We start from the raw sequence: 27,708 nt of genomic DNA, 5'->3' as shown, positions 1-27,708 counted from the left end.
AAAAATCCATAGCAAGTGGGTAAAAGCAAAGAAACTAACATGTTGTGATAGGTAGTGTTTTCTCATTAATACATGACTAAATGGATAATAAGAGAATAATTTCCCCAGACATATTGAGACAATAAATGTCAGAGGACAGACTCAAAGCCAGTGTTTTGACTCCAAAATCTATTCTATCCAGTCATACCGCTACTGCTCTGTGAATTTGCATCAGAGTAAATAATTGAGTGGCTGTCTACAACTTTATAAAAATCATTGGAAGTAAGTGCATTATGTCAAATTATCTTATGATATTGCTGTTGCAAAAATAAATTAAAATGGCATAGAGATCTGCCTCTTATTACAGAAAATGGAAGGAAACTAAGCATAGTTTAAGTGCTTTTTAGAATTCAACTCAAGTTCATTCCCTGAGATGGTTCTTAGGAAAAAGTAGAGTCTTGTCCATGGTTATTTGAACCAGTCTGATGTTGAATCATATGAAATTCATATTTTTGTAGGTCAAGAGCTGTTGATTAGTGGACATTTCATATGATTCAACTGAATAGGGACAGCTACTGTGTTGTATCAAGTCACCTGGTATTAACTACACTCCACCCGAGGCTTTTCACTGTCAGAATCAAGCCCGCAGCTACTGACTGGCTATGAATCAATTGTAGTCACTGTTTCCTTGTGAACAATATGCGCTTGTGGTGTATGTGGTGTGCTTTCTAGAGAGAAGTTACTGTCTTCTATAAAATATGTAGATTTCCGCTTACTACATACTTTTTATAGAATGGTAACTCAAATCTGATGGCTTGAGAGTGACTTGAATTCATTAAGCAGTTTTGACTCTATGTGCCTTAGAAAAGAAATTTGCATTCAATGGTGTGATTTTTAATACTCACCTATGTCCCACTTTGTTTTATGGAAATGCATACAATAAAGGGAAATACAGTGATTTTAAGGATAAATGGATGAGGAATATGGGTCAAAGAAAAATACCAGTAGAATAAGAACACCAACCCAATAGTGAATATAATAAAGGTAATGTACAAAATGTGTGTCATAAAAGCCTTTCAATTTCTTGATCTAGGACCACAAGTTTTGACTCAAATAGCCAATGCAAAGAGGCACTCTACCTTAATTATGAAATTCACACTGTCCATTAGACAAGAGAAACCAGTTGTAAAGGAGAAGCCCAACAATTTCTGGGTTTAGGGTCAGAAAGAAAATTCACAAGTAGACCTTCATAGAGAGGAAACTAACTATGCTGAATTACAATCTCATTCACCTCTTTACAATAAATACCACAATGAATTGTATAAGGAAGCTTTTGCTTTTAGCAGTTTTCTTCAATGTAGGCCACTAGCATAAATATGAAAATGTAACTCAGGAAAAGAAAATTAGTGGGGGTTAATATGATACAGTACAGATTTATAGGTCTCTGCTAAGCGTGATAACCCGGGGATAGAGTTTGGGATATCTAAATGAATGAATGTACAGCTTTGCCCTCAGGCAACTCTCCTCAGAGCTTTGATAGATACTGAGAGGCAGAGAGTTCCCTTACATCCCCTGACACAAGGATCTGGAGTACTGCTATTTTGGTTTCTATTTAGTTGCAGTTAAATGCAGAGACACATTTTCCAGCCATCATCTAGCTGAGGATAGGATTAGCATCCTTAAAAGAAAATCGAAAGGCTTGACAAAGACATAAACTTGAATAAAATATTATCCCACTTGGAACTGGGAGATGAGTCCAGGCCTAACTAGATGCAGGGCAGAGAAAAGGTTTAGGCACAGATACAGGGAAATCAAAGGCCCATACATCCTTCCATAGCTCATAGCCCATAGCAAAAATCTGAAACAGATGCAAGTGATAACCAGTTTCAACTAAATGTCATCCCTTAGAAGAAGCAGTTTAATTTTCTGGTATCTTCTTCAAGATAAAACAACTTTCAAGTCTAAATCTATGGAACTAATTGAGTTAGTTAACCTGAAGTAACAATGATGGTAATGAGGAGCATTAGGAAGATGATACATAGACAATACATGTGAGACACTTTTATGTTTCTTTGCTTATTAAACCCTCACTACAAGCCTATGAAGTAAGTACTATCATTATGTAATACTGAGGTACAGAGAAGTTAAATAATTGTATGAAAGCATATAGCTAGTAAATATCAGAACCGGGATTATGAGTCAGAAAGTTTAGCTCCTCAGCTTGTGCCCCTAATCATAGATTAGGGTTATTAACTGTAAGCATGTTTGATGTTGGGGAAAAGCTACCTCCTTTCTAAGTGGTTTTAGAATATGTGCTTTTCTTGTAAATAATAAATGCATCTTAGGGCCAATGGTCTGTTAATATCATCCTCATTGAATGACAAAAAAAACTATACATGTATGATGATGCTCATGCTTCTATTTTATATATCAGAAAAATCTTGTATTCGCTTATTTGTTCAACCAATATTTACTGAGAGCCTTCTATTCTAGGTGCTCTTCTAAATGTTGAAAATAGAGAAGTGAACAACACAGACAAGATCCTTGCTATCACAGAGTTTATACTTTAATGGAGAGAGACAGAGTATAAGAAAAGAAAGAAATAAACAAATTATCAGATAGCAATAAGTTCTATGCAGAGAATTGAAATAGTATGAAATGAGAGAGAATGACTGGGAAATTATATTATTTGGATCACCAGGGTATTTGTTTGGCTTCCCAGATTTATATACCTAGCCTAAAAAATTTCCCCTGAGGAACAAACTCATATATTGGTCTTTCTATTTTACATCTCCAATCATATCAGTCAGATATGCTTGTTTCCCCTCCACACACTCTTGTAATGGCAGAATAAATGAAAGTTTTAAAACAACGTCACAGTACATATATCCAAATTGATAAGCTCCATGATCTGTTGGATAGATGTGTTAAAATAAATCCATTAAAGCTACTCAGGTGGCGGAATCACTAACAGAATAGGCAACACATAAGTGTTCAGTAAATATTTATTGAGTAAGTAATGACCCCCAAGGGTTGATACATATGATTACTAGCTAATTATTAACTGGCAAGTTTTCTTCCTCTGGTAGATGGAGAGATGCAAGTTCTAAGATACACATATTTAGAAATGTATCACAAAACCCGGTAAGTTCATATTTTAAAACATCAGAAAAGCTAACATATTGTTAGGTTTCTGCTTCCAGCCATAATTGAGTAACTGGAACTTTCTCAATAAGAATAATTATGAAGTGGGGCAAAATATGCAAAACAACTGTTTTTAGGTATTAAGCAGCAAGCTGCAGAAAACTGATTATCACTGTGAAGTGATCAATCATTTCCGTTTTCTACTGGAGGCTCTTTACAAACACAGAGCTGGAAAAGTGGAGGCAAACCCAGCATCAGGACTTTCTGAACTAAGGAGTCAGAAATCTAAGTTCCAGGCTGCTGAAGTGGCTGGAAATTTCAGGGCAGGGTACATGCCAGGGGATCTGCACTGGGAGGGGTGGGGTGGAGTCCAGGAGTCTAGGTGGGGATACACCATGAGTCCTTGGGCCAGGCCTGAGCTGTACAGGTGCAGATTGAGAATGTAAAGTATAGCGGAGATCCTGTGCTGTAAGGCTGTGCTGAAAGGTGACAGTATAGGTAGGGCAATGCTGGGAGATGTCAGAAGAGTTCTAGCCCTTCCTGTGGTTCTTCGGAGTAAGAACCACACTGTCACAGCCAAGTTTAAACCTGAACCAGACAAGCCCTAATCCAAATGAAACCAAACCTGAAAAGTTCAAAACAATCTGCCAGCAATTTAACTGTTTGACAGAAAGAAAAAAAAAACCCTTAGAAAATAAAATGGCATAATGCAGATACTCTACAACATACCACTCACAATGTCCAGTATATGATAAAGTGTTATTCCACATGCAAAGTAGTAAAATGAAGAGACCAATTACAAGAAGAAAGCATTCAGTAGAAATATAACTTGAGAGGACCCAGATATTAGAATGAGTAAACAAAGACTTTAAGAAGCCATTATACATATGTTGAAAAACTTAAAAGATTGTCTAGGGGAATAAACAGATGGGAGTATGAGGAGACAACAAACATTATAAGAATCTGGAATTTCAAGAATGTAAAAAAATCTGCAACAAAAATTCATCCAGTGGACTTTTGGAGATTGCAAAAGACAGATCTCAATAGAAATGATTGGATGTGAGCAGAGAAAAAGGGTTATTGATCTCAAAGACAAATCAATAGATATTATCATATCTGAAGAACAGTGAGAAAGATGATTAAGGGAAGAGAGTCTAAGTGAATGATGAAGAAATATCCAGGTGTCTATGTATTAATGATATTACAGTAGAGAAGAGAGTTATCTGACAGAAAACATATTTGAAGAAATAATGGTCAAAATGTCTCAAATTTGTTGAAAAAGAAGCTATCAAATTTCAGATCTAAGAAGTTCAACAAGCAGAATAAAATAAGAACAAATACAGCAAAAATATACTCAAATTGCTAACCACTAAAGATAAAAAGAAAATTCTTAAAGCTGCCAGAGGAAAAAACCATGATGTATACACGTGAATAAAGATAACAAATGTGGATTGAAATCTCATTAGAAACAATGAAGGCCATAAAACAATGCGTTTGCTGAAAAAAAGCTCTCAGATTTCTACATCCAGCAAAAATATTCTTCAACACAGGATGACAGAAATATTAAAGCTGAGGGAATTCATTATTAAACAGTTAAGAGTGTAGATTGTGGAGATGGAGTCTCGTGATCTTGGGCAGATTATTTAACTTCTCTGTGAATCTGTTTCCTTCTCTAGAAAATAGGTATAATAAAACTTATAAACATTTTAAATGAGAGAATCCATGCACTGAACTTAAATCATGCCAGGCATATACTAAATTTTCAATAATTCTGAGTAGAGCCCATGTTTTAGAATAAATTCTCCTTTAACAAGATGTATGTAATTCAGCAATAGTGCTGCGAGAAGAAGATGCTCCCATAATGATAGCTTAGACCTTAGAAAAAGAGAAAATCCTCCAGGCCCCAGTTATCTACCTTCTCCCGGAATAATATCCAAATTTCCTTTCTGGGGGAGTCTGTGGAGCCCCTCCATTTCCTTAGCTCCAGAGAGCTTTGTCCAGTGGAACCAAAGCCTTTAGTCTTGAGGAAAGACCAGCTTCCCTTCTCATATTTGTGGCTTTTCAGATCTATTTAGTGCCATCTGGCCTAATGTCAGTCTTTATAAATGAATGTGGCCTCCAAACTGAAATGCAACTGAGCCCATTGGGAAACTTCCCCTGACCTGAAAAAGAGCTGAAAAAGCTATAGCCAAGAGGGTTCATCGATGACTCTATCAATAACGGAGACAAATCATCTTGACATCAGAACACAAGAACCAAGCAAAATCCATAGAGCCCAGATCCCTAGTTTTGGATTCACTTCTAAGTATCCTCTTAAGAGCTCTTCACGGGTTGTATGCCACCTGGTCCCTCATCAAGGTGAAGCCAGAGGCTTAAAGCCCATCCCCCTACCCCTTGCCTGTAGTTCCTCCTTGCTTGGGTTGTAATGCTGACATTTTTTCCCCTTCACATTCAGCAATTCTTTGTGTCAGTCTTAACGGATTTTAAAACATGTAGCTCTACATTAAACTTTGAATGATGTATAATATCACAGCACAAGTTCATTCCATTTTTTAAATAACACTAAGAGTTGCTCTTGGGTTAAACAGAAGGTCAGCAGAGTGCAAGAAGACCCCGCACCATGTGCACTGCTGTAGATTCTCACTTTTTGCAGACTAGAGGGAAAAAACCTGAAAATATATGAGAATAGGAAACTTAATACGAGTGATTAGGAGTCAAGTTTTTAAATTGTAAAAAAAAAAAGATTTGGAGAAAAAGTAATGAGGCAATAAATATGATACTTAAAATGCCATTAAAATGCAAAAGATAATAAAGGTAAGATTTTGAATGATTACAATAGGCTAGAAGCTGACAGAGACATAAATATAAAAGATATAAAGCTGAGATTAAAAGTTAAAATCTGTGAGATAAAATGTAAGGGGTTCAATAACAATAAAAATTCAACTTAAAATGGAATTAAAACCTTTTGGCAATTTTTTCCTCTGTTATTTAAGATCAGGAAAAGGGCCCTAACTGATTTGGCTCAGTGGATAGAGCATCAGCCTGCGGACTGAAAGGTCCCAGGTTTGATTCCGGTCAAGGGCATGTACCTTGGTTGCGGGCACATCCCCAGTAGGGGGTGTGCAGGAGGCAGCTGATGTTTCTCTCTCATCAATGTTTCTAACTCTCTATCCCTCTCCCTTCCTCTCTGTGAAAATCAATAAAAATATATTTTAAAAAAAGATCAGGAAAAGGGATTCTACACTTATATAAATAGAAATTTTGATAAAAGAATGGAAAATTTTAGAAAAAAAGTCTTATAGAAATAAGCTATGGTCAGACCATGATAGTGGTAGCAATCTGTTACAGATAAACTTGAGTGAGTGCAAATTTAGCTCAGATATATTTTTCTAGAAGACGAACAGGGAAAAGTTGATAAAATATGCCAGTGAATATGGTCACATACCAGACTATGCTTAAGTCATTATTCACAAATTATTTCTTCAGTATTCCCTCAAGTTTGATATTATAGACTGAGTTGTGTGGTCCTTCCCTGCCTCTCCCAAATCAATATGTTGATGCCCTAATCCTCAGTGTGACTTATTTTAGAGACAGAGTTTAAAGAGATAGTGGAGGTAAATGAGGTGAGGCTCTAATTCAATATGACTGGTTTCTTTATAAGAAGAGAAGAGACACAGTAGATGTGCAAGAATAGAGAAAAAGCCATGTAAGGACACAGTGAGAAGGCAGCCAGAGAGACCTCAGAGAAACCAACCCTGCTGGCACCTTGATCTTGGACTTCCAGCCTCCAGAACTGTGAGAAAATATATTTCTGTTGTTGAAGCCACCCAGGCTGTGGTCCTTTGTTACGGCAGCCCTAGCAGACTAATACACGTAGTCGTCAGAATAGTTATATTTGGAGTAAGGTTCTCTGCCATTATGTTGTGGAAAAAATACAGGTTCCAAACCGCTTATTTTAATTTAGAATATCTATTAATGCTCTTTTCCTAGGTAGGGACATTGTAAATGAGAATTTGAGTCCGTAATGGAGGGTTGCTGGAAGATTTCGGTGTGTGTTGTACATAGACTGTTCTACAACGTCCTGTTCCAAAACTGCATGTTTGCAATGTTGCAACAGATGGTGCAGCCAGGTAGTAGGGGAGTGATGTCCCCATCAAGCTGTCGATACAGTTTGTGGAATTTAAATCCTGACAATAACTGGCATTGCTACAAAGATGTATATTTTGAAATCCCACATATTTTTAAATGTTCTTATCTTATATGAATCAGGGTCAACAAGAGAAGTTATTTGGCATGTTTGTTCCTATAAATACTTAAAAGGATAGCACAGTTCTGTTATTCGTTTCAAGACCTGGGGATTGTTGTTTTCAGGGCAATGCGGCACTGTGAGCATAGGCATATGGACCTCTCTGTAATTCCCTAGAATGACCAACAGAAGATACAAATAGGGAAGCCCGCATCAGTTCTGGAAACAAGGAGAGAGCCCATCCACAGGGTAGACCCTTAGAAGAGTTTCTATTTGCTAAGACGATATTGACATAAGAATGAAGGGAAGGGGGCACTGAGGCAAAGGAACAGTGCTATAAGGTTGAGCATAATTTCTGGGAGAAGTACGAAGGGATTCTGACAGGACTCTCCCTTGCACCAAAACTCAAGGCAAATAAAAGCTGAAGACAAGGCCCATATCTGGGTGCCCTCCTGACTCTGCTAACAGATGGCATACCAGCTGCACAGTGGGCTGAGTTCTTTATAGAGAGGAGATGGCTTCCTTGGAGTCTGTATTGTTTACAAGTGTTAGCATTAGTGTTCATGTGCTAGTTCCTTTCCCACCACCAATTTCCTCAGCACCTGTAACTGAGAAGTTAAAACTAGCACACACTAGAGGCCCAGTGCACAAAATTCATGCACTCGGGGCATAGAGGAGGGAGTCCCTCAGCCCAGTCTGCATCCTCTTACAGTCTGGGAGCCCTCAGTCGGATATCCTTAGCGCTGCCGTGGAGATGGGAGAGGCTCCCGCCACCGCCATTGCGCTTGCCAGCCATGAGCCCAGCTTCTGGCTGAGCGGCACTTCCCCTGTGGGAGTGCACTGACCACTAGGGGCCAGCTTCTGCGTTGAGTGTCTGCCCCCTGGTGGTCAGTGCATGTCATAGTGACTGATCGTTCCACTGTATGGTCAATTTGCATATTAGCCTTTTATTATATAGAATATATATCTACACTAATAAAAGACAAAGATGCTAATTAACCATACCTTCACTACGCCCACCAGCCAGTCAGAGCGACTATATGCAAATTAACCAAACCAAGATGGCGGTTAATTTGCATATACTGGCTGGGAGCGAAGACTGAAGACAACATAGAAGGAAGCGAAGCGCTGCAGAAGTGAACAAAGTAGAGGCGGCGGAGGTGGGAGCGAAGTCCACCTCAGTGGGTTTCACTCCCTTCTCTGCTTCGCTCCAGCTGCAGGAAGCCCTATTCTTGCAGCAATCTTCCTGCAACAGGCCTCTACTGTGTGTGTATACACACACACACACACACACACACACACACACACACTGGAGGCCTGGTGCATAAAAATTTGTGCACTCGGGAGGGTCCCTAAGCCTGGCCTATGCCCTCTTGCAGTCTGGGACCCCTCGGAGGATGTCCACCTGCTGGCTTAGGCTCACTCCCTAGGGGATTGGGCCCAAGCTGGCAGTCAGACATCCCTCTGGCAGCCCTGCAGACCTCGGGGGATGTCCACTTGCCAGCGGGGAGCAGGCCTAAGCTACAGTCAGACATTCTTAGCGCTGCTGAGGAGGCAGGAGAGGCTCTGACCACCACCGCTGTACTGGCAGCCATCAGCCTGGCTCGTGGCTGAGCAAAGCTCCCGCTGTGGGAGCACACCGACCACCAGGGTGCAGCTCCTACATTGAGCGTCTGCCCCTGGTGGTCAGTGTGTGTCATAGTGACCAGTCATTCCCAGTCTTTCTGCTGTTAGGGTCAGTTTGCATATTAACCTTTTATTATATAGGATAGAGCCCTCGTGCATGGGTGGGGGCCAGCTGGTTTGCCCTAAAGGGTGTCCGGTATCAGGGTGGGGGTCCCGCTGGGGTGCCTGACCAGCCTAGGTGAGGAGCTGATGGGTCTTTGCAGCTGGTCACACCCCCTTCAGGGTGAGGGTCCCCACTGGGGTGCCTGGCCAGCCTGGGTGAGGGGCTGAGGGCTTTTTTCAGGCTGGCCAAGCCCCCCGGCGATGGAAGCTCCCAGCCTCTCCTTTTTTCTTTTTTTTTTTATTCTGGGATTTATTTACCTTCTATAATTGAAACTTTGTAGCCTTGAGAGGAGCTCAGAGCCGGCCAGGGCGGGCAGGAGGGAAGCCTCCTGCTCGCTCCAGCTTCGTGGCCTCGGCCAGCTGAAAGCAGGTATCTGGGGTTTATTTACCTTCTATAATTGAAACTTTGTTGCTTTGAGTGGAGCTTAGAGCCCGACACGGCAACTGGGAAGCTTGGCTTCCTCCATCATTGGGGCAACCAAGCCTCCTGCTTGCTCCAGCTCCGTGACTGCCGGCCGCCATCTTGGTTGGGTTAATTTGCATATAGTCACTCTGATTGGCTGGTGGGCGTGGCTTAGGGCATAGCAAAGGTACGGTCAATTTGCATGTTTGTCTTTTATTAGTGTAGATATATATACACTCATATAGAAAAGGAAGAGGAATGCTCTCTTTTGAATTTAATCTGGACATAAAAGAATATTTGGGAAGAACCTCATCCAAAATTATGAAATGTATCTGGTATAACTCCCACTTGACTATAAACCAAAATAGAGCAAACCTAGACTTCTTATAACCAAAAGACTAACCAGAAAAATCAAGAGGCCTGTGTAAAAATACCATAATTCCAAACACAGGGATCATTGAAACAGCTTAGCTCTGAAATAGTCTAATGTAAGAAGAAAAAAGAAAACCTTAAAAGCTGGTTTGTGACCTCAGTCAAATGCTTTGATTTGTGACCTCAGCACAATTCAGGAGTTTATGCAGGCAGCAAGCACAAAGTGGAAGGAAGCAAGCTGACATCAAGCAGGACGGCCTGGGATGACTGGCCAGGCTATCAATTCACGAACTGCACGGAAGCAGTGATGAGTCTGTTGGGTACTAAAGACATTAATTATGATGCAGAAAATGAACTCCAGGACTGTGCATGTGTGCTTCCAAAATAAAGTGTATAATGTCTGAGTTAAAAGAAGAAAAGATTAATCAAAAACAATAGCTCGAAAATGAGTTAATCATAGCCAGAAAGGACTGGCAGTGAGTTTTGAAGCAAATTAAATACTGAAAGCTAATTCTCAATCATTGTTTTAAATATGGTTATAAAATTGATTAAAGAATAAGTGTATTGTCTTGAAAACAATACCCTGTAGAAAGAACATGATGGGTTTTATGTTCCCATTAAATATAACAGCCTGAGAAAGACAAGAGAAAAGAAATTTCTGGGAATAAATTTGAGTACAAGAGCATTTTCAAAAAATTTCAAGTAATTACTGATACATGTAGAATTTAATTAATTTTCAAAATAAAGGCTTTTATTATGGGCTTGACATCAATTCCTGGGAATGAATGTATAGCTCCTCTACCTGATATGTAAAAGGGGTGTTGTGTAAACCATCAAATAAAAGCTTGGAATTAAAATGAATTTGGCTAAAAATACCTTAAAAGCTACCACACCATTGTAATAAGGTATAAAATAAAAACAAAATCACCATTGCCATTGCCATTGGTCCCATAATACCCTTTGGCGTATAATCCTTAACACCAGGGCAGGACATTGAATAGTGTAGGCATTTAATGTTTGTTGTAACTAACTGAACAATAGGAGTAGCAAAGCATTTTTAACTGATTTTACTTTAGGTCTTTGGAATATCTTTGTTATCAGGCACCTTGTGCTTAATGATAACATTTGCTCAATGCCTACACAGAAATTAAGATTTAAATCCAAGAGAATCTTCTTGTAATTGTGAGTTAGCAATCAAATGTCTGTTCAATGAAAAAAAATACTATTTCAAGAAAAAGGTAGATTTTCAGGTAAGGCAGTGGAAGTGAATATATTATCAGGAAGTTTTGAGTGCCTAAAATGCTCAGCTGTTTTGCTAAATGGATGAATAAATTATTAAACATATTGCATTTCTCTCAACCTTTGAACCCTAATATATCTTTTGCATGAGTACAGAAAAGGCCTATCATTTTACAAATAGATCTGAAGTAGATTGGGTATGAGATCTCGGTTTAAATAATTCTGAAAATCTAGATGTATAGTTTCATGATAAAAATAGTTAAAATATAAATGGTATCTTTTTTAGGTGCTAGAACATAAATTATTCATTTACAAATTTGATATTAAAAGTAGATGAGAATCTAAACTGTTTCTTATTAAAATACTGAGTATTTATTTTTCAGATGAATGTCACATTCAGTTATTGCTGCAACCAATCCCCTGCACTCCCCAACACACACACACACACACACACACACACACACACACACACACAACAATAACCAAATACTGTCTTAAAATTTAGTACATGTTCTAATTAAGCCACCAATTGTATAATTATAAGGCATGAGAGAAGAATGTGGCTTTTATTGATTGTCTTATCATAGTATAGTAGAGTGGATAACAGCTTGGTTTCTGAAGTTAAATCCCAACTGTCACTAATTAGCTGTGTGACCTTAGGCAAGTTACTTGATCTCTCTGTGCTTCAGTTTTCTCATCTTTAAATTTGGGATACAGTTGTACCTACTTAATGAGATTGCTGTGAGGATTAAAAGAATGTATTAAATAAATTCAATATAAATATTTACTATAATTATCATCATGTAAGTGCAGAACCTCCCACTTTGATTGGACAGCTAACTCTTGATATCTGGTAGAATGAAAATGTAGTTTCCATTTTTAACTGGAACACAAAAGTCAGAATAATTTTCACTGATAGGTCAGTAGGGTTGATGTTGAATTATCTTGATAGCCTCATTATCTTATGTTAATGTGGCATACACTATATTAATAACCCCCATTAATTATATTTTAACTCATTCTCAGCTACATCAAATGTATTTGCATGTGTGTGTATCTTTTTGTTTACATAGACATTACATATTATTGACACCCCTTCACATGTCCGTCCAAGATCACATGGAGTCGTAGTTAGTTTGAGGTATAGTTGAAGATTATGGAACCAAACTGTGTAGATGTGAGTCCAAAATCTTTACTCTCCTAGCTGTGTGACTTGGGGCAAGTTACTTACCTCTACATACTTAGTTTTTTCAATTTGGGGATAATTATCCCTCCCCACCAAAAGGGGATAATTGAATACCTACCCCAAAGGACTTTGTAAGAATTAAATGAATTAATATATGTTAAGTACATAGAACATCATAACATTGCCCAGCACAGTATAAACCAACAAGCATTTGTTAGTAAATAAATCAGAGCCTACTCTGTCCACAAGTGGAATTCCTAGTCTAAATTTTATGTTTAACATTCCCTGCTTTTCTTTATGTGCTTGACTTGTTCTTCCTCTTCAGCCAGAGACTGCCAGGAACACATCTGTAGTTGAACTAATCGGGTTTATTCCTCATTGCAGGCAGGGGCAGTGCACAGCACAGGCATCTTGGGTGTCTCAGTAGCTGTGCCCTCAAGGACTTCTTATAGGACTTGGGCTTAGGAAGGTTCAAGTAAGTGCACTTTGCCCTAAGGCAGGAAGGATAACTCTGTGACCAGGCATCTTCATACACCTTATTGGAAGGAGGTCAGATGAAAGGAGGACCAAAGCTGTAGTTGGTAAAGAAGCTGAACTCATTCATGTTAGCTGGGAGAGGGGACTCTTTGACAGTTTTTGTGCTTCTCACCGTGTTTTGACTTAGACAAATTATGAAGTAGTCTTTTTTGTCTCCATCACAGCACAGAATGACCTTGTCTGATTTCATGTCTGTGAAATTGTTTATGTCCAACAGGAGAAAGCCAGGCATAGGAGAAAGCCAGGCATAGCTCTGAGGGCCAGGCCCACTGCTGAAAACACAGGGCCTTGCTGGCACTCAGGCCAGTTCCCAGGCAGTTGTGGCCACTCTCCTCATTCCTAGACTTATGTATTTATTCCAAAGCAGAATGATACTGCTTGATTTTTAAAACTTTATATCAATGGTATACTTTAGTATATAGAATCCTCTGACTTCCTTCATTCTTTGATATATTTGTGGGTTTCACCATATTGAGGAAGGTGCTCAAGCTCATTTACTTCCACATCTGTATAACATTACATAGTACTGACATCCATAGTTTAATACCCATTCCCTTTTTGTTGGACATGAGTTGTTTCTAGATATTTGCATTTATAAACAATATTTCAATGATAGTCCATACAAATAGTTCCTGAGGTAAATGTCTGATAGTTTTTCCAGGTTATATACCTGGAACTATGCACATCTTCAACCATTTGAGATAATTCCAATTTTTAAAAATAATGTTTAAAATAACTGAGGTTTTTACCAGTAGTGTTTCTCACATCTTCTCCCATACTTGGTATTATCAAATTTTTAAATCGTTGACAAACTATTTAAAACTAGTGGATTTAGTGTGTCATTTTAAATTTGATTTTTTTCATTTAGTCTGATCATCTCTGGCTTTTAGTAGTTAAAGTTAGTCTTTTGCATTCATTTCTCCCATCTTATTTTATTCCCTTTGTTCTACTTTTTCTGGTTTTGTGTGTTTTTTTTTTGTTCCTCATTTCTTCCCTTAGTTTGACTTTATTGCAACAGTTTTGTTGTTATTGTACTGTTTCCAATGGCTCAGAAGTTACACATTCTTATCCTATTTATATAAAGGGATTACTTTAAAATGTTAAGGTCCAGACCCAAATGAATACTAAATGAGAAAAAAAATACAAGACTATATAATATGTAGGTTGGTGAAGGGTAATCAGAGGTCATATAGCCTTTCATAGTTAAAATTCTCATTTTCTGTCTAAAAAATGCCTTCCTTTTCCCTTGATAATTAAAGAAGTTCTATGACCGGATCAGTATACATTAGAGAGTATATATATATATATATTACTATAGTATCATAGAGAGTAGTTTTAAAGCTCTAAAAAATAATAATATATAGACTTCTGCTTCCAGGAAGATAGCGGATATATGATTTTTCCTAATTCTCATGCTTGAAACAGAAAAACGCTTCCACATTATATAGTAAATAAGCCATTAGATGACGCTGAACTTTGGAGAGAAGCTAGACTGTACTGATGTCAATATTCTGGCTATGACATTGTGCAATATATTTTTAAGATCTTAACATTGGGAGAAATTGAGTAAAGGGTATATAGAATCTCTGTGAAGTTACAATTTTATGTGAGCCTACAATTATGTAAGAAAATGTTCATCATCAAGATGTCCATACTACCCAAAGCAATCTATAGATTCAATGCACTCCCCCATTAAAATACCAATGGCATATTTCACAGACCTAGAACGAACTTTCCAAAAATTTATCTGAAATAAAAGAAGACCCTGAATAGCTGCAGCAATCCTGAGAAAGAAGAACAAAGTAGGTGGGATCTCACCACCAGATATCAAGCTGTATTACTAAGCCACTGTTCTCAAAACAGCCTGGTACTGGCACAAGAACAGACATATAGATCAATGGAATAGAATATAGAACCCAGAAATCGACCCAAACCACTATGCTCAATAAATATTCAACAAAGGATGGATGAACATACAATGGAGTCAAGACAGCTTCTTCAATAAATGGTGTTGGGAAAACTGGACAGATACATGCAAAAAAATGAAACTAGACCACCAACTTACACCATACACAAAAATAAACTCAAAATGGATAAAGGACTTAAACATAAGATGGGAAACCATAAAAATACTAGAGGAATCCACAAGCAGCAAACTCTCAGACATATGACGAAGCAATTTCTTCACTGGTACTACTCCTAGGGCAATGGAAACTAAGGAGAAAATAAACAAATGGGACTACATCAAAATAAAAAGCTTTTGCATAGCAAAGGAAACCATCAACAAAAAAATGAGAAAGCCCACTGCATGGGAGAACATATTTGCAAATGTTATCACCAATAAGGTTTTAATCTCCAACATTTATAGGGAACTCATACAACTTAACAAAAGGAAGATAACCCAATCAAAAAATGGGCAACAGACCTAAATATATACTTTTCAAAAGAAGACAGAAGAAAGGCCAAAAGACATATGAAAACATGCCCAAAGTCACTAATCATCCGAGAGATGCAAATCAAAATGACAGTGCAGTACCATCTCACACCTGTCAGAATGGCTATCATCAACAAATCAACAAATGACAAGTGCTGGCGAGGATGTGGAGAAAAAGGAACCCTCGTGCACTGCTGGTGGGAATGCAGACTGGTGCAGCCACTGTGGAGAACAGTATGGAGTTTCCTCAAAAAACTAAAAATGGAACTCCCATTTGACCCAGTGATCCCACTTCTAGGAATATATCCCAAGAAACTAGAAATACCAATCAGGAAGGATATATGCACCCCTATGACATAGCAGCACAATTCACCATAGCTAAGATTTGGAAACAGCCTAAGTGCCCACCAGTAGATGAGTGGATTAAAAAACGGTGGTACATCTACACGATGGAATACTATGCTGCGGTAAAAAAGGAGTTCTTACCATTTGCAACAGCATGGATGGAATTGGAGAGCATTATGCTAAGTGAAATAAGCCAGTCAGAGAAAGATAAATTTCACATGATCTCATTCATTTATGGAATATAATGAACAACATAAACTGATGAACAAAAACAGATCCAGAGACAGAGAAGCATTGATCAGACCGTCAAACCTCAGAGGGAAGGTAGGGGAGGGTGGGGGAAGGGGAAGAGATCAACCAAAGGACTTATATGCAAGTATATAGGCCTAACCAATGGACACAGACAATAGGGGGGTGAGGGCATGAGTGGGGTGTGGGGGTAATGTGGGGATAAGGACACATATGTAATAACTTAATAAAGTTATTAATCAAAGAATTTTAAAAAAGAAAATGTTCAAATTTTAAAATAATACATTAGCTGTTCTTAGGGGTTATACATGATATATTTTTTAGAGTGCCTCATTGGCCACATTGCTGTAAAGAAGTCTTAAGTTTGCTTCCTATAGTGATTTTTTTCCCATTTGTAATGCTATAAACATAAGAGTACAAACATATTTTGGACCTGCAAAAATGCATGTCTTATTTTTTTGTTTGTTTAGCCAGTTTCGGAAAGTTCAAACATTCTTTTGTAACCCCATGAAGCATGCAAAGTAAATATAATTGAATACCCTTTAAGTCCAATGAGAACAATAACATTTATCCTTTATTTTTAAGAGATCAACAATAAGACTTTTTAAAAAATCGAACGTATTTCTTTGGAGCCTGTATTGGATGAACAATTCCTTAGGTAGTACAATTATAATGAATAATGAATAGGCTATTCTAGAAAATTCAAATCTTAGTTTTTGAGAATATATGATCAGCAATAACACTACATTATGTAATACAGAACTACAGGAATTTTATCCACAAATTAAACTGGAATTCAGCAAGGTCTCCAGGGCCTGTCCTTTACCTCATTCATTGAATCACACTTATTCCAAATAACCCTTAGGCAATTGCAAAAAAACGTAATTGACTTATAGTTTTTGAGGAGCTCAGCTAGTATCTGCGATTTACATTAATCAATATGTGCCCTATTCACAAGAAAAACCTATAATGAAAATCACCAAAGGAATAGAATCATACAGAAATATGTACTCTCTTCCTGTGTTTCTTTGATTAAAGAAATAACTTTTATATTTATTCTATAAAGACATCTATAAAATGGAGGTTATTTTTCAAGAACTATATTATCTCAGTGTTGACTTGAGTAGTTTAGCAGCTGGGAAGATCTCAAGAGTATTTTGCTTTAAGCAGTACTTCCTCAAGCCTTTATTCAACACATTTCTCTCATAATAGCTCCAGAAGATTTCTGTGACTGATTATTCTATGTGATTCATTCAAAATACACTGAAAGCTAACATTATGCTCATAATGAAAATGGCCAGGAATTAGAAACACAATATTTTAACCTGTTCCCTTGATAAAACCCCGTTTCCCTCCTAGTTTTCAACCTTATATATAAAATAAATTTTTCAGGCTCTATAACAGTCCTCACAGTTACAGGCATAAAGGACTCCCATTATAATAATGATTTTCAAAACAATATAATGTTTAAAATTACCTTTAGTCAACTGAAAAAAAAATGGAGACGTAGACACAATTATTATTTAAATGATAGTCCAGCGATTTTTCTACCACTAGAGGCACACTGGTGTGCCACAAGAATTTTTAAAACATGTAATACCTAACTGTTTAGTCAAGGGCACTGACCTGTTTTCCCTTAGATTGTAAAAAAAACAAACAAACAAAAAACAACACAAAAGCCAATACAACAATAGCTATCCAGTGTGAATGAATCAACATTACCTATGTGGTTTTTTTTTTGTCAGATTGGCAGAAGAGGTGGTAATGTAAGAGCCTTCAGGTAGCATTGATGAGTGAGTTTTACTGTGAGTGCAGGAAGCTGAGTGATGAGAAAGTACCCACAGTTTGCCTTAGAGGTTGAACTACAAGCTGATGTAGTTAGTACTTTTATTTAAAAATTAGGACAATATAGCTTAAATTATTTTAATTTCTGTGAGCTTCTAGATGCAATTCCATGCAATTGGAATTTGATAGTTCTTTACATAAAGAGAATGAGAATTATCTAAGACCTCTTTTATTTCCATCCTTGGTGCCACAGGTATGGGCGTCCTAAATTATCAGACAGAAACAGGAACTTAGCTTTTATTAAAGGAAATGGTGTCCAAGACATTTATTTCTTAAAATGTTTACAACAAAATAACTACAGCTATATAGGATACAATACACACCTAAACTTGATTCTTTTTTGCTGTATATGTAGCAAATATCTTTCTCACTTAGTCATTTACACTAACTGTCAAATGCATTTGCTGTAAATAATAGCCAAACTGCACACATTATCATAGAAGAGAAGCAAGGGCAAGCAGTACTTATCCATAGTTTATTGGCCAACTTAGGAACAAGCATAGACAATTATAAATTAGCCTTCTTAGCAATTCTGAGATTTGAGTCCCATAGGCAGATGATGTTTGCAGTAAAAGTTCTGGAAAGTATCTGGTGATTCATGTGGCTGGAGGTCGAGAGAGATGCCCCATTTGGTGGCATGAGCTCTTCCTTCATCACATCCACCAGTTACTTCTCTGGGACCAAAAGGAAAGGGAGACTGCTCCACCAGAAGCCACAATATATATTTTTCCATATGTAGTAAAGCCGCAGTCTCCCTCCTATTATTTCAGTCCTCTAAAGTAGATGCCACTTTCTTAGACTCTAACTGCAGAATTTTAGGGATTAAATTGACCTTAAGGATTATTTTATTGCCTAGGAAAGTTAGACCCCGCATTATCAATTGCATGACTAATTAGTGGTAAAGCTGGTGAACAAACAATCTGCAAGACTTCTAGCCCATCCCCTTGTACTACACCATCCTGCTGCTTTCCATTCCTTCTCCTTTTATTCTCAGGACGTAGTTGAGAAGCATTGGAATAATGTTTTGCTGGCACTTCTTTAAGCATTTTCCTTCTCCATACATGCAGAACAATCAGGCTGTTGAGCATAACAACTTGTCTAATTCTTCAGGAATCTCTGTATTTTTCTCCAAACAGCCTCCAAACCAGTGGATTTGAAATTATGCACCGGCCCTGTTCCTAACACCACACAGCTGTGCCACATCCCCTGTCCAATTGAATGTGAGGTTTCACCTTGGTCAGCTTGGGGACCTTGTACTTATGAAAACTGTAATGACCAGCAAGGCAAAAAAGGTATGTAATGTTAACACGGCATACTTGGAATTCTCATCAATTGCGTCAAACCATGAGTTATTTAAAAAGGTTACTCTGTTTCTCTTGTAGTTATTCATTTGTGATATTTTCCAGAATGGCTAAAGAGTATTGATTGTAAAAGATGGATAAACCTAGTCTGGTGATGGTACCAGAAGATTGAAATTGAAGTAAGCAAGATACTTGGTAATTTAGACAACAGATGGAGAATGTCTAAGGCAATTTTGCACAGTGGTTATAATTAGCTGTGGTGTCAGGCTGACCTGGATTGGAAAACCTACTCAGTCTTATATTGTTTAGATAAGTTAATTAACTTATCTAAATCTTTGTCCCTTTATCTTTGAGGGGGATGTAATAATATCTGCCACCCAAGTTTCCTCTAAAGATTCAATGAAATAATAATCATAAAGCTCTTAATTCAGTGCCTGACCCGTAGCTAGTGCCCAGTAAACAGAACTCATTACTCTGAAGATAAAAACAAAAACAAAATGCTATTGATTTTATGATGCAAATGATACTTCTAGGAAGAGTAGAATAAATGCAGTGGCTTGTTATGTGGTAAGCATGGTGGGATAATTTTAACATGATCCGGTAATGAAAATAATTTCCCCGTTTTCTTTCAAAGGATAGTGTCCTAGCGATTCCAACATGCTCACATAGCAACAGACATGAACTTTGTTATACATAGTCAGGAAGGCAACGCTTAGGTGCTACGAAGGCACAGAGCAGGACTTTGACTACTCATTAGAGTCCAGATGGTTTATATCCCTAATTCTAATTTCCAGGGAGTTCAAAATCAACTAAGTCTCAAAGAGACAATTTCCTGGGACTGTCCAACTTATCAGAAGTTCCTTTTCAGATTTAATCATGCGATAGTATTGAAGAATTTTAATAGCACTTTTGTCTGGTCATGAATATTTCTGAATAGCTTGATATTTCATTGTTTCTTTGAATATTTTATAACTGCAGACTTTCTAAGTCAAGCAAAATCAATCTAGATCTCTCTTTTTCTCTCTCTTCCTCCCCCTACCTACAGCCCTTGAGGATGTGATGGGAGATAGATGGCATGTCTTGCCTTATTTTTATTATAGTAAGCTAACACCAAAAGTTTCTCTTTGGCCATTATGTTTATTCATTCATTTATATATTTAATGAATTATTAATAAACTCACATTAGCCTGCAATACCACGTGCGGGCGCGCATGTACAGTGCGATTGAAACTTCGTGGCCCATGTGCAGAAGTCGGTATTTTGTGGAAGAGCCACACTCAAGGGGCCAAAGAGCCGTATGTGGCTCTCGAGCCGCAGTTTGCCGAGATGCAGTTTGCCGACCACTGGTCTAGAGTTTGAGGATATACCAGTGATTAAAGCAGATATGATTTATACCTCCTAATCTCATCCACCTTTCACTCAGGGTTTTTTGGGTTTTTTTCAGCCTTCTACAATATTCAACCCTCGATGGTAACAATAAATATTTTCCTTCCCCAATAATTCAGGTTTCAAACTAAGGAAGCGGCGCATTACCAATGAGCCCACTGGAGGCTCTGTGGGCACTGGGAGCTGCCCTCACTTACTGGAAGCCATTCCCTGTGAGGAGCCATCCTGCTACGAGTGGAAAGCAGTGAGGCTTGGAGACTGTGAACCAGACAATGGAAAAGAGTGTGGTCCAGGCACTCAAGTTCAGGAGGTTGTCTGCATCAACAGTGATGGTGAGACAGACCTATCTGTCCTGCTTTTGTGATTGTCTGTTTGACCCTGTGCTTTACCCTGTGATAAAAATCTCTCTCATCTTCTCTCATCATAATTGGTTCCATTTAAAAACACAGAAATTGCTGCTGCTTCTTTCATTCTTTCCTTAGCTCCTTCCATCTCCCTCCCTCCCTCCCTCCTTCCCTCCCTCCCTCTTTCCTTCCTTCCTAATGGTGGCAGTAAAGAGGTTCTTTGAACAATCACAGTATTTTTTTCATTTGAAAACAGGTAAAACAGACTAAGAATTAAATCATCATTAGGCCAATAATGTATTAAATTGCCAAATTTTAAAATAATGAGAGAAGGTAACATTTTCCTAAGTGGTATTTTTCCCCCCAAAGAAAATGAGAAGCGTTATAAGGGTTGGTTGACTTGTCTTGAGAAGCCTTTATTTCACATCCTGATATTACAGCTTAGTGATAGAATTTAATTTCCAGATTCCAGAGCCACTGGGCCTATCTCACCCTCGAGTTCCTGCATCAACCTTCTGAGCTCTAGGGCCTCCCCTCTGGGAATGTCAGACAGCCACTGGGATGGTGATTTTCCACGGTTCTTTTCCTGAGCTGCCTTGGACTTTTACAACTGAGTTTTGTTTGATAAAATATCCTGTCTTGTTAGCCCTGACATAAGATTTTACATTCTTTCCAAGAGTGCTGCTACTGTTTTAAGGAGATCCCCTTACTCTCCAGCAATCCCTGGGTCACACTTAGGAAACAGACCTTCCCCAGACATCGTTTAAAACCCCCGGCTCAGAGCATCTCTAAGGCTCCTTCCCACTCTCGAATCTTATGACTCTGCACAGCAGGGCAGCATGAGCCCCACGCCCCAGGGACCTGTGGTCTGACAGTTTATGCTGTTTCCAGCACACGCGGAAGCATTCTGGCGCCCTCAGGGGCACTGGGACATCTGGTAACCATCATAATTCCTCCTATCCCATTTTCTTACAGCATGCAGGACTGCTTCCTCCTGTGAGGCAGTCACTGTTCAGTAGAGAAAGATAGTCTCTGGGGTGAGAGAATGACAGACACTGTCAGCACTGCGAAATTAGCCTTTCGACTTTGAAACGTACAGCGTCTTCTTTGTCCAGAGTCCAAGGTAGCCAAGCAGGACAGCACCAGGTAAAATCCACACCAGCGCCTGTGGTTGGAAGGTGAAGAAAGGGATCATTGATCGGTAGTTTGCAGTGAAGGTCATCTATTTTTCTGTTTTTTCTCTGTAGATACAATTAACTAGGATACAGCCTCTCGTTAGCTTTTTACCCAGTTCTGCCCTAAAAAAAGGAGATTCACATCTAGGAAAAAAGAAAGCAGAAGAAACACATTCTGTTGCACTTATACACCCACTTCAAATCCTCATTTGGATTCGATGTCACCCTCTGTGTTTCTTTCTGAGCTGCTGTAGAAGCAGTAAGGGTCATATTTATTTTGGCATCATCATTGGTAACTCCTTTACTGATACCATTTCTTGATTTTTCCCCTCGATTGAAATAATTTTCTTTTATCCTCCTATAGACCTGGGGAGGAACCGGATCCCATCTACGTGGTATATTTGGGCAAGCTAAAATAAAATAAAAAATGCTGAGCTGAAAAGTTAATTGCCCGTGAAACTTTTGCCCAAATATTATCAGATGAAAAATCAGATCTCACTTATTGCTGTGCTCTTCCTGCATGTTTGTGCAAATTGGGTATATCTTAAATATACTAGAGGAACTAGCTATTTAAAAAATACCAGTGCTTAATTCTAATTTTGTCAGGTAAAATATTTTGTAACACAGATATTTACCTCTTAAGTTGTCTTGTGGAACATGAAAGAACAAGCAGAAGAATGAGTTAGCTATGCCTGGTTATATTGAAGAGTGATGTATGTAATAACTGAAAAGGCAAACTGATAACTCACAGTACATATAAGCTGGTTTCACTTCATCTATTGCACAGAAAGAAGGAATAAAAAATGGTAAGATGTACACTATGGATATTGGATTCGTCATTATTGTCCTTTATTAGGACATCTCTTTCATCATTAAATTTTACATCATGGCATTAATTAGTTGTAGTGCAGCTCAATATTTTAACTGGCTCAACTACAGGGATGTATAAAATCAAGAAAATTCTCTGTTATTGTATATCCTAGAGGCTGTTCAAATTTCTATATAATTGAACTGTAATTGAGCTGATAGAAGCAGAGCAAAAGCTGGAGCCCTGTAAATACTCCTCCAGTATTGTTACCATGTGGTTGGTCACCTAGTAAGTGTTTAGCAGCTGCACCAAATGTTGTTTTATAATTAAATCGAACCCAGGGAATTAAAGTTGATTAGTTGTACAGGCTCTACCTCTAGGCCTGGCTGCAACTATAGATTTTGTTTTATAATTAAGTTAAAGCTCAGCTAGTGAAATGAAGAATTGGAGTCTATGAATACAGAAAATAATAAAAATACTTTTTTTTTTACCTCCCACATTCCCCATAAATTTACAACCTTGTTAATGACCTTAAAACATTTAAAACATCTATTTTTTTTCCTGAAATATTCTTGTCCGTGCTTCCAGGGATCATTAAGATTTGCTGGTGCTGGTTTATTTTTTATTTTTATTTTTTTCATTTCTCCAGTGTCTTCTAAGGAGTAGGATTGGGGAAGGGTTGTGAGAGCACCCAGGAGTCCTATGTAAATTCTCTGGCAGGTAGAGAAGTATAACAGAAGCAATTCAGAGAACTCAGAAACATTTTATGTGTAATAGAAAAAAATATCACAACTTAAAGATGCTCAGAAAAGCAATTTTAGATCTCTGAGCACAAATACAGGAACTACTTACGCCAAAGGTCTGGTGGTAGTTGGTGGGCCGGGATTGGATCAATGAGAAAACCCAAATCTTCTCTACTTTAGATTTTGCAAAATTTGCCCTTGTTTCAGTTGAAGGTGTAAATTTGGTGAGGCAAGAGTATTTTGTACCCCAAATCGGTTGGTTAGAGACAAAACTAAGCAATACTATTAGGCTGAAAGTGGGAAAAAGAAAATCTATTGTCTTATTGATTTCTTAAGGAGTCCGTAACCAAATATTGTTTTCATATTTTCCTCCCCTCTGTGGAAAAAAATAAATGATGCCATCCATATCTGATTACCATGTGCTCTATTTCAGGTGTCAGAGTACTGACACCTCTCTGTGCCAATTTCAAAACCATAGTTTTGTTATTTTGTCTTGGTACTTTTTTGAAAATCAGTGAACCTCAGCAGTTTTGAAATGCCTGCAACTTCTATGCCACTTTTCTTCTTTTTCTACCCATTAGTAAAAGTTAACATAGGGACATTCATGTAGAGGACTCCTGTTTATGCTTAACAGAGTTTTATGAAACCAAACAATTACATTTCTATGGAAATAAATTGATACAACAGTTCATCCTTACATGGCTATTAATGGTGCAGTAGCAAGAGCAGTGACCGGCCAGGACCCTCAAAGTGTATTATGCTGTTCTTAAAGCACTATGGCTCTGGTTCAACTCTCTCCTCTTCCACTGGGTAAAGCATATAAAAATTCAAATAAAGGGGAATATCATTTTATGGATAACCGCAAATCACTCTAACTTATTGGTTAAGAGTACCAGTAACTGACTTTAAATGTCATTAACAACCAATGTTTTATATGTACCTAAAATCTGATTGTAACACACCACTGTGTCCTATCACTATGGTTAGAAAGTATTGGATTAATAAGAACATCCAGTAACCAATTCCTCATGTACAGATAGAAGGACTTGAGATAATATTAGATGTTTATAAATCATATGTAAATAGATATAAGATATCTTACCATATGCAAGTGAATTCATTATATGCAGACATTTTTCAATTTATTGTGTGAGAGGCTAGATCTGTTTTTGTAAAGAGTGTCCTAGTTCCCCCTGTATCAGAATCTCCTTAAAGGTGTGCTATAAAATCAGATTTCTAAGTTGTCTCTATTGGCCCAGTGAATTACAAACTATGAAGGTAAGTCCCTGAAAATCGCATTTTTACAAAGCTTCCTGGATGGTTCTACTGTCCAGTGAAGGTTGTGCAAATGACAATAGGTTGGGTTTTTGTGTGGAACCTAACACCTAACTCTGTTATTAGAGGAGAGGGAGCAAAACACCAGGAATAGAAAGAGAGAAATTACAAAGTTTATTGTTGAGACCAATATTTTGATTGATCGAGGATATACATAAACTCTTCTAGAATCATAGGCCAGGTCAAGGGTTAGGATACACAGGGTTTATTCAGGATGCACTCCCAGGAGAAACTGGTAAGACAAAGGGGAACAAAGAAGCAAAATAAAAATGTCAATTCATATGTATAGAGCTAGATGAGAATGCAATTTCAGAAGCATAATCACTCTCTGGAACTGGAATCTGCTTCTTAACACCAATTACACAGCCATTACATGAAAAAGCTGATCTTTTAAATGCAAAAATACGTCCTATAACTGAGTTGTTTTTCCATAATTTAAGCAATAAATCAACTAAGTTTCCTTCCTGTAGAATGCTCCGCTACTTAATGTGTTTGGAATATAATTAGGTTGGATATTATGCTTAAATCCAAGGTCTCTTACTTTACAATTAGGATAATCTAACAATGTTGGCAGGAGTTTGTTTCCTATAACTGAGTTGAGATTCTCTATTTAATTTGTTGTAAAGATGAAATTTTTCTTTAATTTGAAGCAGTGGGTTATTTTTCACTATTGGTTTGTAGTAGTCACAATTTTACTTTGGCCTTAAAAAATCTGACATCAGATACCGTGATCTGTCTTCTGTGTGTGTTTGTTTTGGGTTTGTAAACTCTCAGGATTGAGCCCATGTTCTTTTGCATAGCAAAATGCCTTAGCAAAGAAATAGAATTTTAGAGTTTTCTTTTTTAAAGTAGTATAGATTTAGCTGAAGCCTCAGATGAAAGTTAAGTAACCAGTAATTTACTTACCACTTAATGATCCTATATAATAAAAGGCTAATATGCAAATTGACCGAACGGCAGAACAACTGGTGTCCATGACATGCCTTGACCACCAGGGAGCAGACACTCAACATAGGAGCTGCCTCCTGGTGGTCAGTGCACTCCCTCAGGGGGAGCACCACTCAGCCAGAAGCCAGGCTCAAGACTGGCAAGTGCAGTGGTGGTAACGGGAGCCTCTCCCACCTCCACAGCAGCAATAAGGATGTCCGACTGCCGGCTTAGGCCTACTCTTCACAGAGTGGGCCTAAGCCATCAGTCGGACATCCCCCAAGGGCTCCTGGATTGTGAGTGGGCACAGGCCAGGCTGAGGGATCTCTCCCCTCGCCCCCCGAGTGCACAAATTATATGCACCGGGCCTCTAGTAATGATATAAATTCCCAGTAAGTGTTAACTACTACTTCAGATGGCAAGTATAAAAGAAAACAGCCTTGCACTTTATCAGTGTTGGTCAAATGCTGGGTCAGTAAAAAACCAGTAGGGATAAACAACACATCTTTCCGTCAAATTGGGCAGGAGTTTGATGATTAAAATTAATAACTAATTTTAACTACTTAAAGGTAGAAGAAGGTAAAGGGTGAATAAATGGTGGTGGAAGGAGACTTATTTGACTTGCAGTGGTAAACACACTATACAATATACAGATGATATATTATAGAATTGTACACCTGAAACCTGTATAATTTTATTAACCAATGCCACCCCAATAAATTCAATTAAAAAAGAAAGAAAAATAAAGGAAAACAACAAAAATAACCCAGATGTACCTCATTTCTTACATCAGTGGGCCCCTTGTCTTTTTGTGACTCTGCTTATCTCCTGTCAGACTTTGTCCTCTCATGACCTCATTGATTCTAGATTCTCTTCCCACCTCTCAGGCCCTATGTCATTTAACTATTACTGGTAACAAGCCACCTCCAAACTCACTGGCTGCACCCAAAACCAATGAGAATTCCTGCTCAGGCTTTCCCTGGGCTCACTTGTAGAGGTTGGACTATGACTGAAGGTCCAAGGTGGCCTCCTTCCCATATTTTGCAGTTGGTGCTGACTGACTGCTGCGGTATGTTGATGCTTCTCCATAAGGACTCCCACCTTAGACCAGCTTTCTTACATGGCTGTTTCAAGGCACTGCTTTATTAGGACAAAAACAGAAGCTGACAGGCCCTTGAACTTGTACAGTGTCACTTCTGCCACTTTCTATTGGTCAAAGCAAATCACAATGGGCCGGGACATAAGCTGTACCTCTTGATGAAGGATGTTACAAAGAATTATGGCAAAGAATTTAATTTACTGCAGTCCATTTTCTGATCACAATTGCTTTTACTCCTCCACATCCAAGGCTACCCTAATTCTCATGCAATTATACCGTCATGCTTAAAGTTCACTTTCTCATAATCTGCATTTGGTTTTTGGGTACAGAAATTGGGGTGTGGCTACTTTTTTCACATATTTACTTTGAGCTGTTACTTTCAGAGTAGCTGTTTTTCTCCCACAGGCAATTTGTCATAAGTTACCTGTGCACTTCAAAATAAGTAATTTAATGCTATCTTTTAATCATAGATTTTCTTGAGAGGAAAAGGAAAATAAATCATACAATAAAAACTATTGGAGGTCTGAGCAGGCGAGTGACCAAAACTGAGTTGTCTCTTTAAAGAATAACTCATGTTGCTTTGTTGAGACTAAACATTAAAGGAGAAGAGAAATGAAGAGGCTATTGCTGTAACTCAGGGAAGAGATGAGGCTTTGGTAAGGGTTGCAACAATGGAAGGGTGTGTGCTAGTTTAGAAGAATTAAACTATTTGGGAGGAACAGAGGTAGTTAGTTAATAGAGATATTGGTATACTGGGATCAGGTTTTCTTTTCTGGGGGGGTCACAGGTCTCCCACCATAAATCCTATCTTCATCATCATGCC

The 27,708-nt window shown here is 38.2% G+C and overlaps 1 protein-coding gene across 1 annotated transcript in view; it reads left to right on the top strand.

Moving 5' to 3' along the window:
• The window catches only part of THSD7A (thrombospondin type 1 domain containing 7A), a 305,592-nt gene that overhangs the window by 155,345 nt on the left and 122,539 nt on the right, over positions 1 to 27,708 (top strand). The window contains exons 5-6 of the mRNA XM_070424355.1: positions 18,904 to 19,059; positions 20,574 to 20,786. Coding sequence (XP_070280456.1) covers positions 18,904 to 19,059; positions 20,574 to 20,786 — 369 coding nt within the window. The remainder of the gene's footprint in view (positions 1 to 18,903; positions 19,060 to 20,573; positions 20,787 to 27,708) is intronic.

This window comes from Myotis yumanensis, unplaced genomic scaffold (assembly GCF_028538775.1).
Source record: "Myotis yumanensis isolate MYYU_CA2020_CCGP unplaced genomic scaffold, mMyoYum1.0.hap1 SCAF_9, whole genome shotgun sequence".
Classification (NCBI taxonomy): Eukaryota; Metazoa; Chordata; class Mammalia; order Chiroptera; family Vespertilionidae; genus Myotis; species Myotis yumanensis.
The sequence above is the reverse complement of the archived record's forward strand: the minus strand, read 5'-3'. Positions and strand labels throughout refer to the sequence as shown.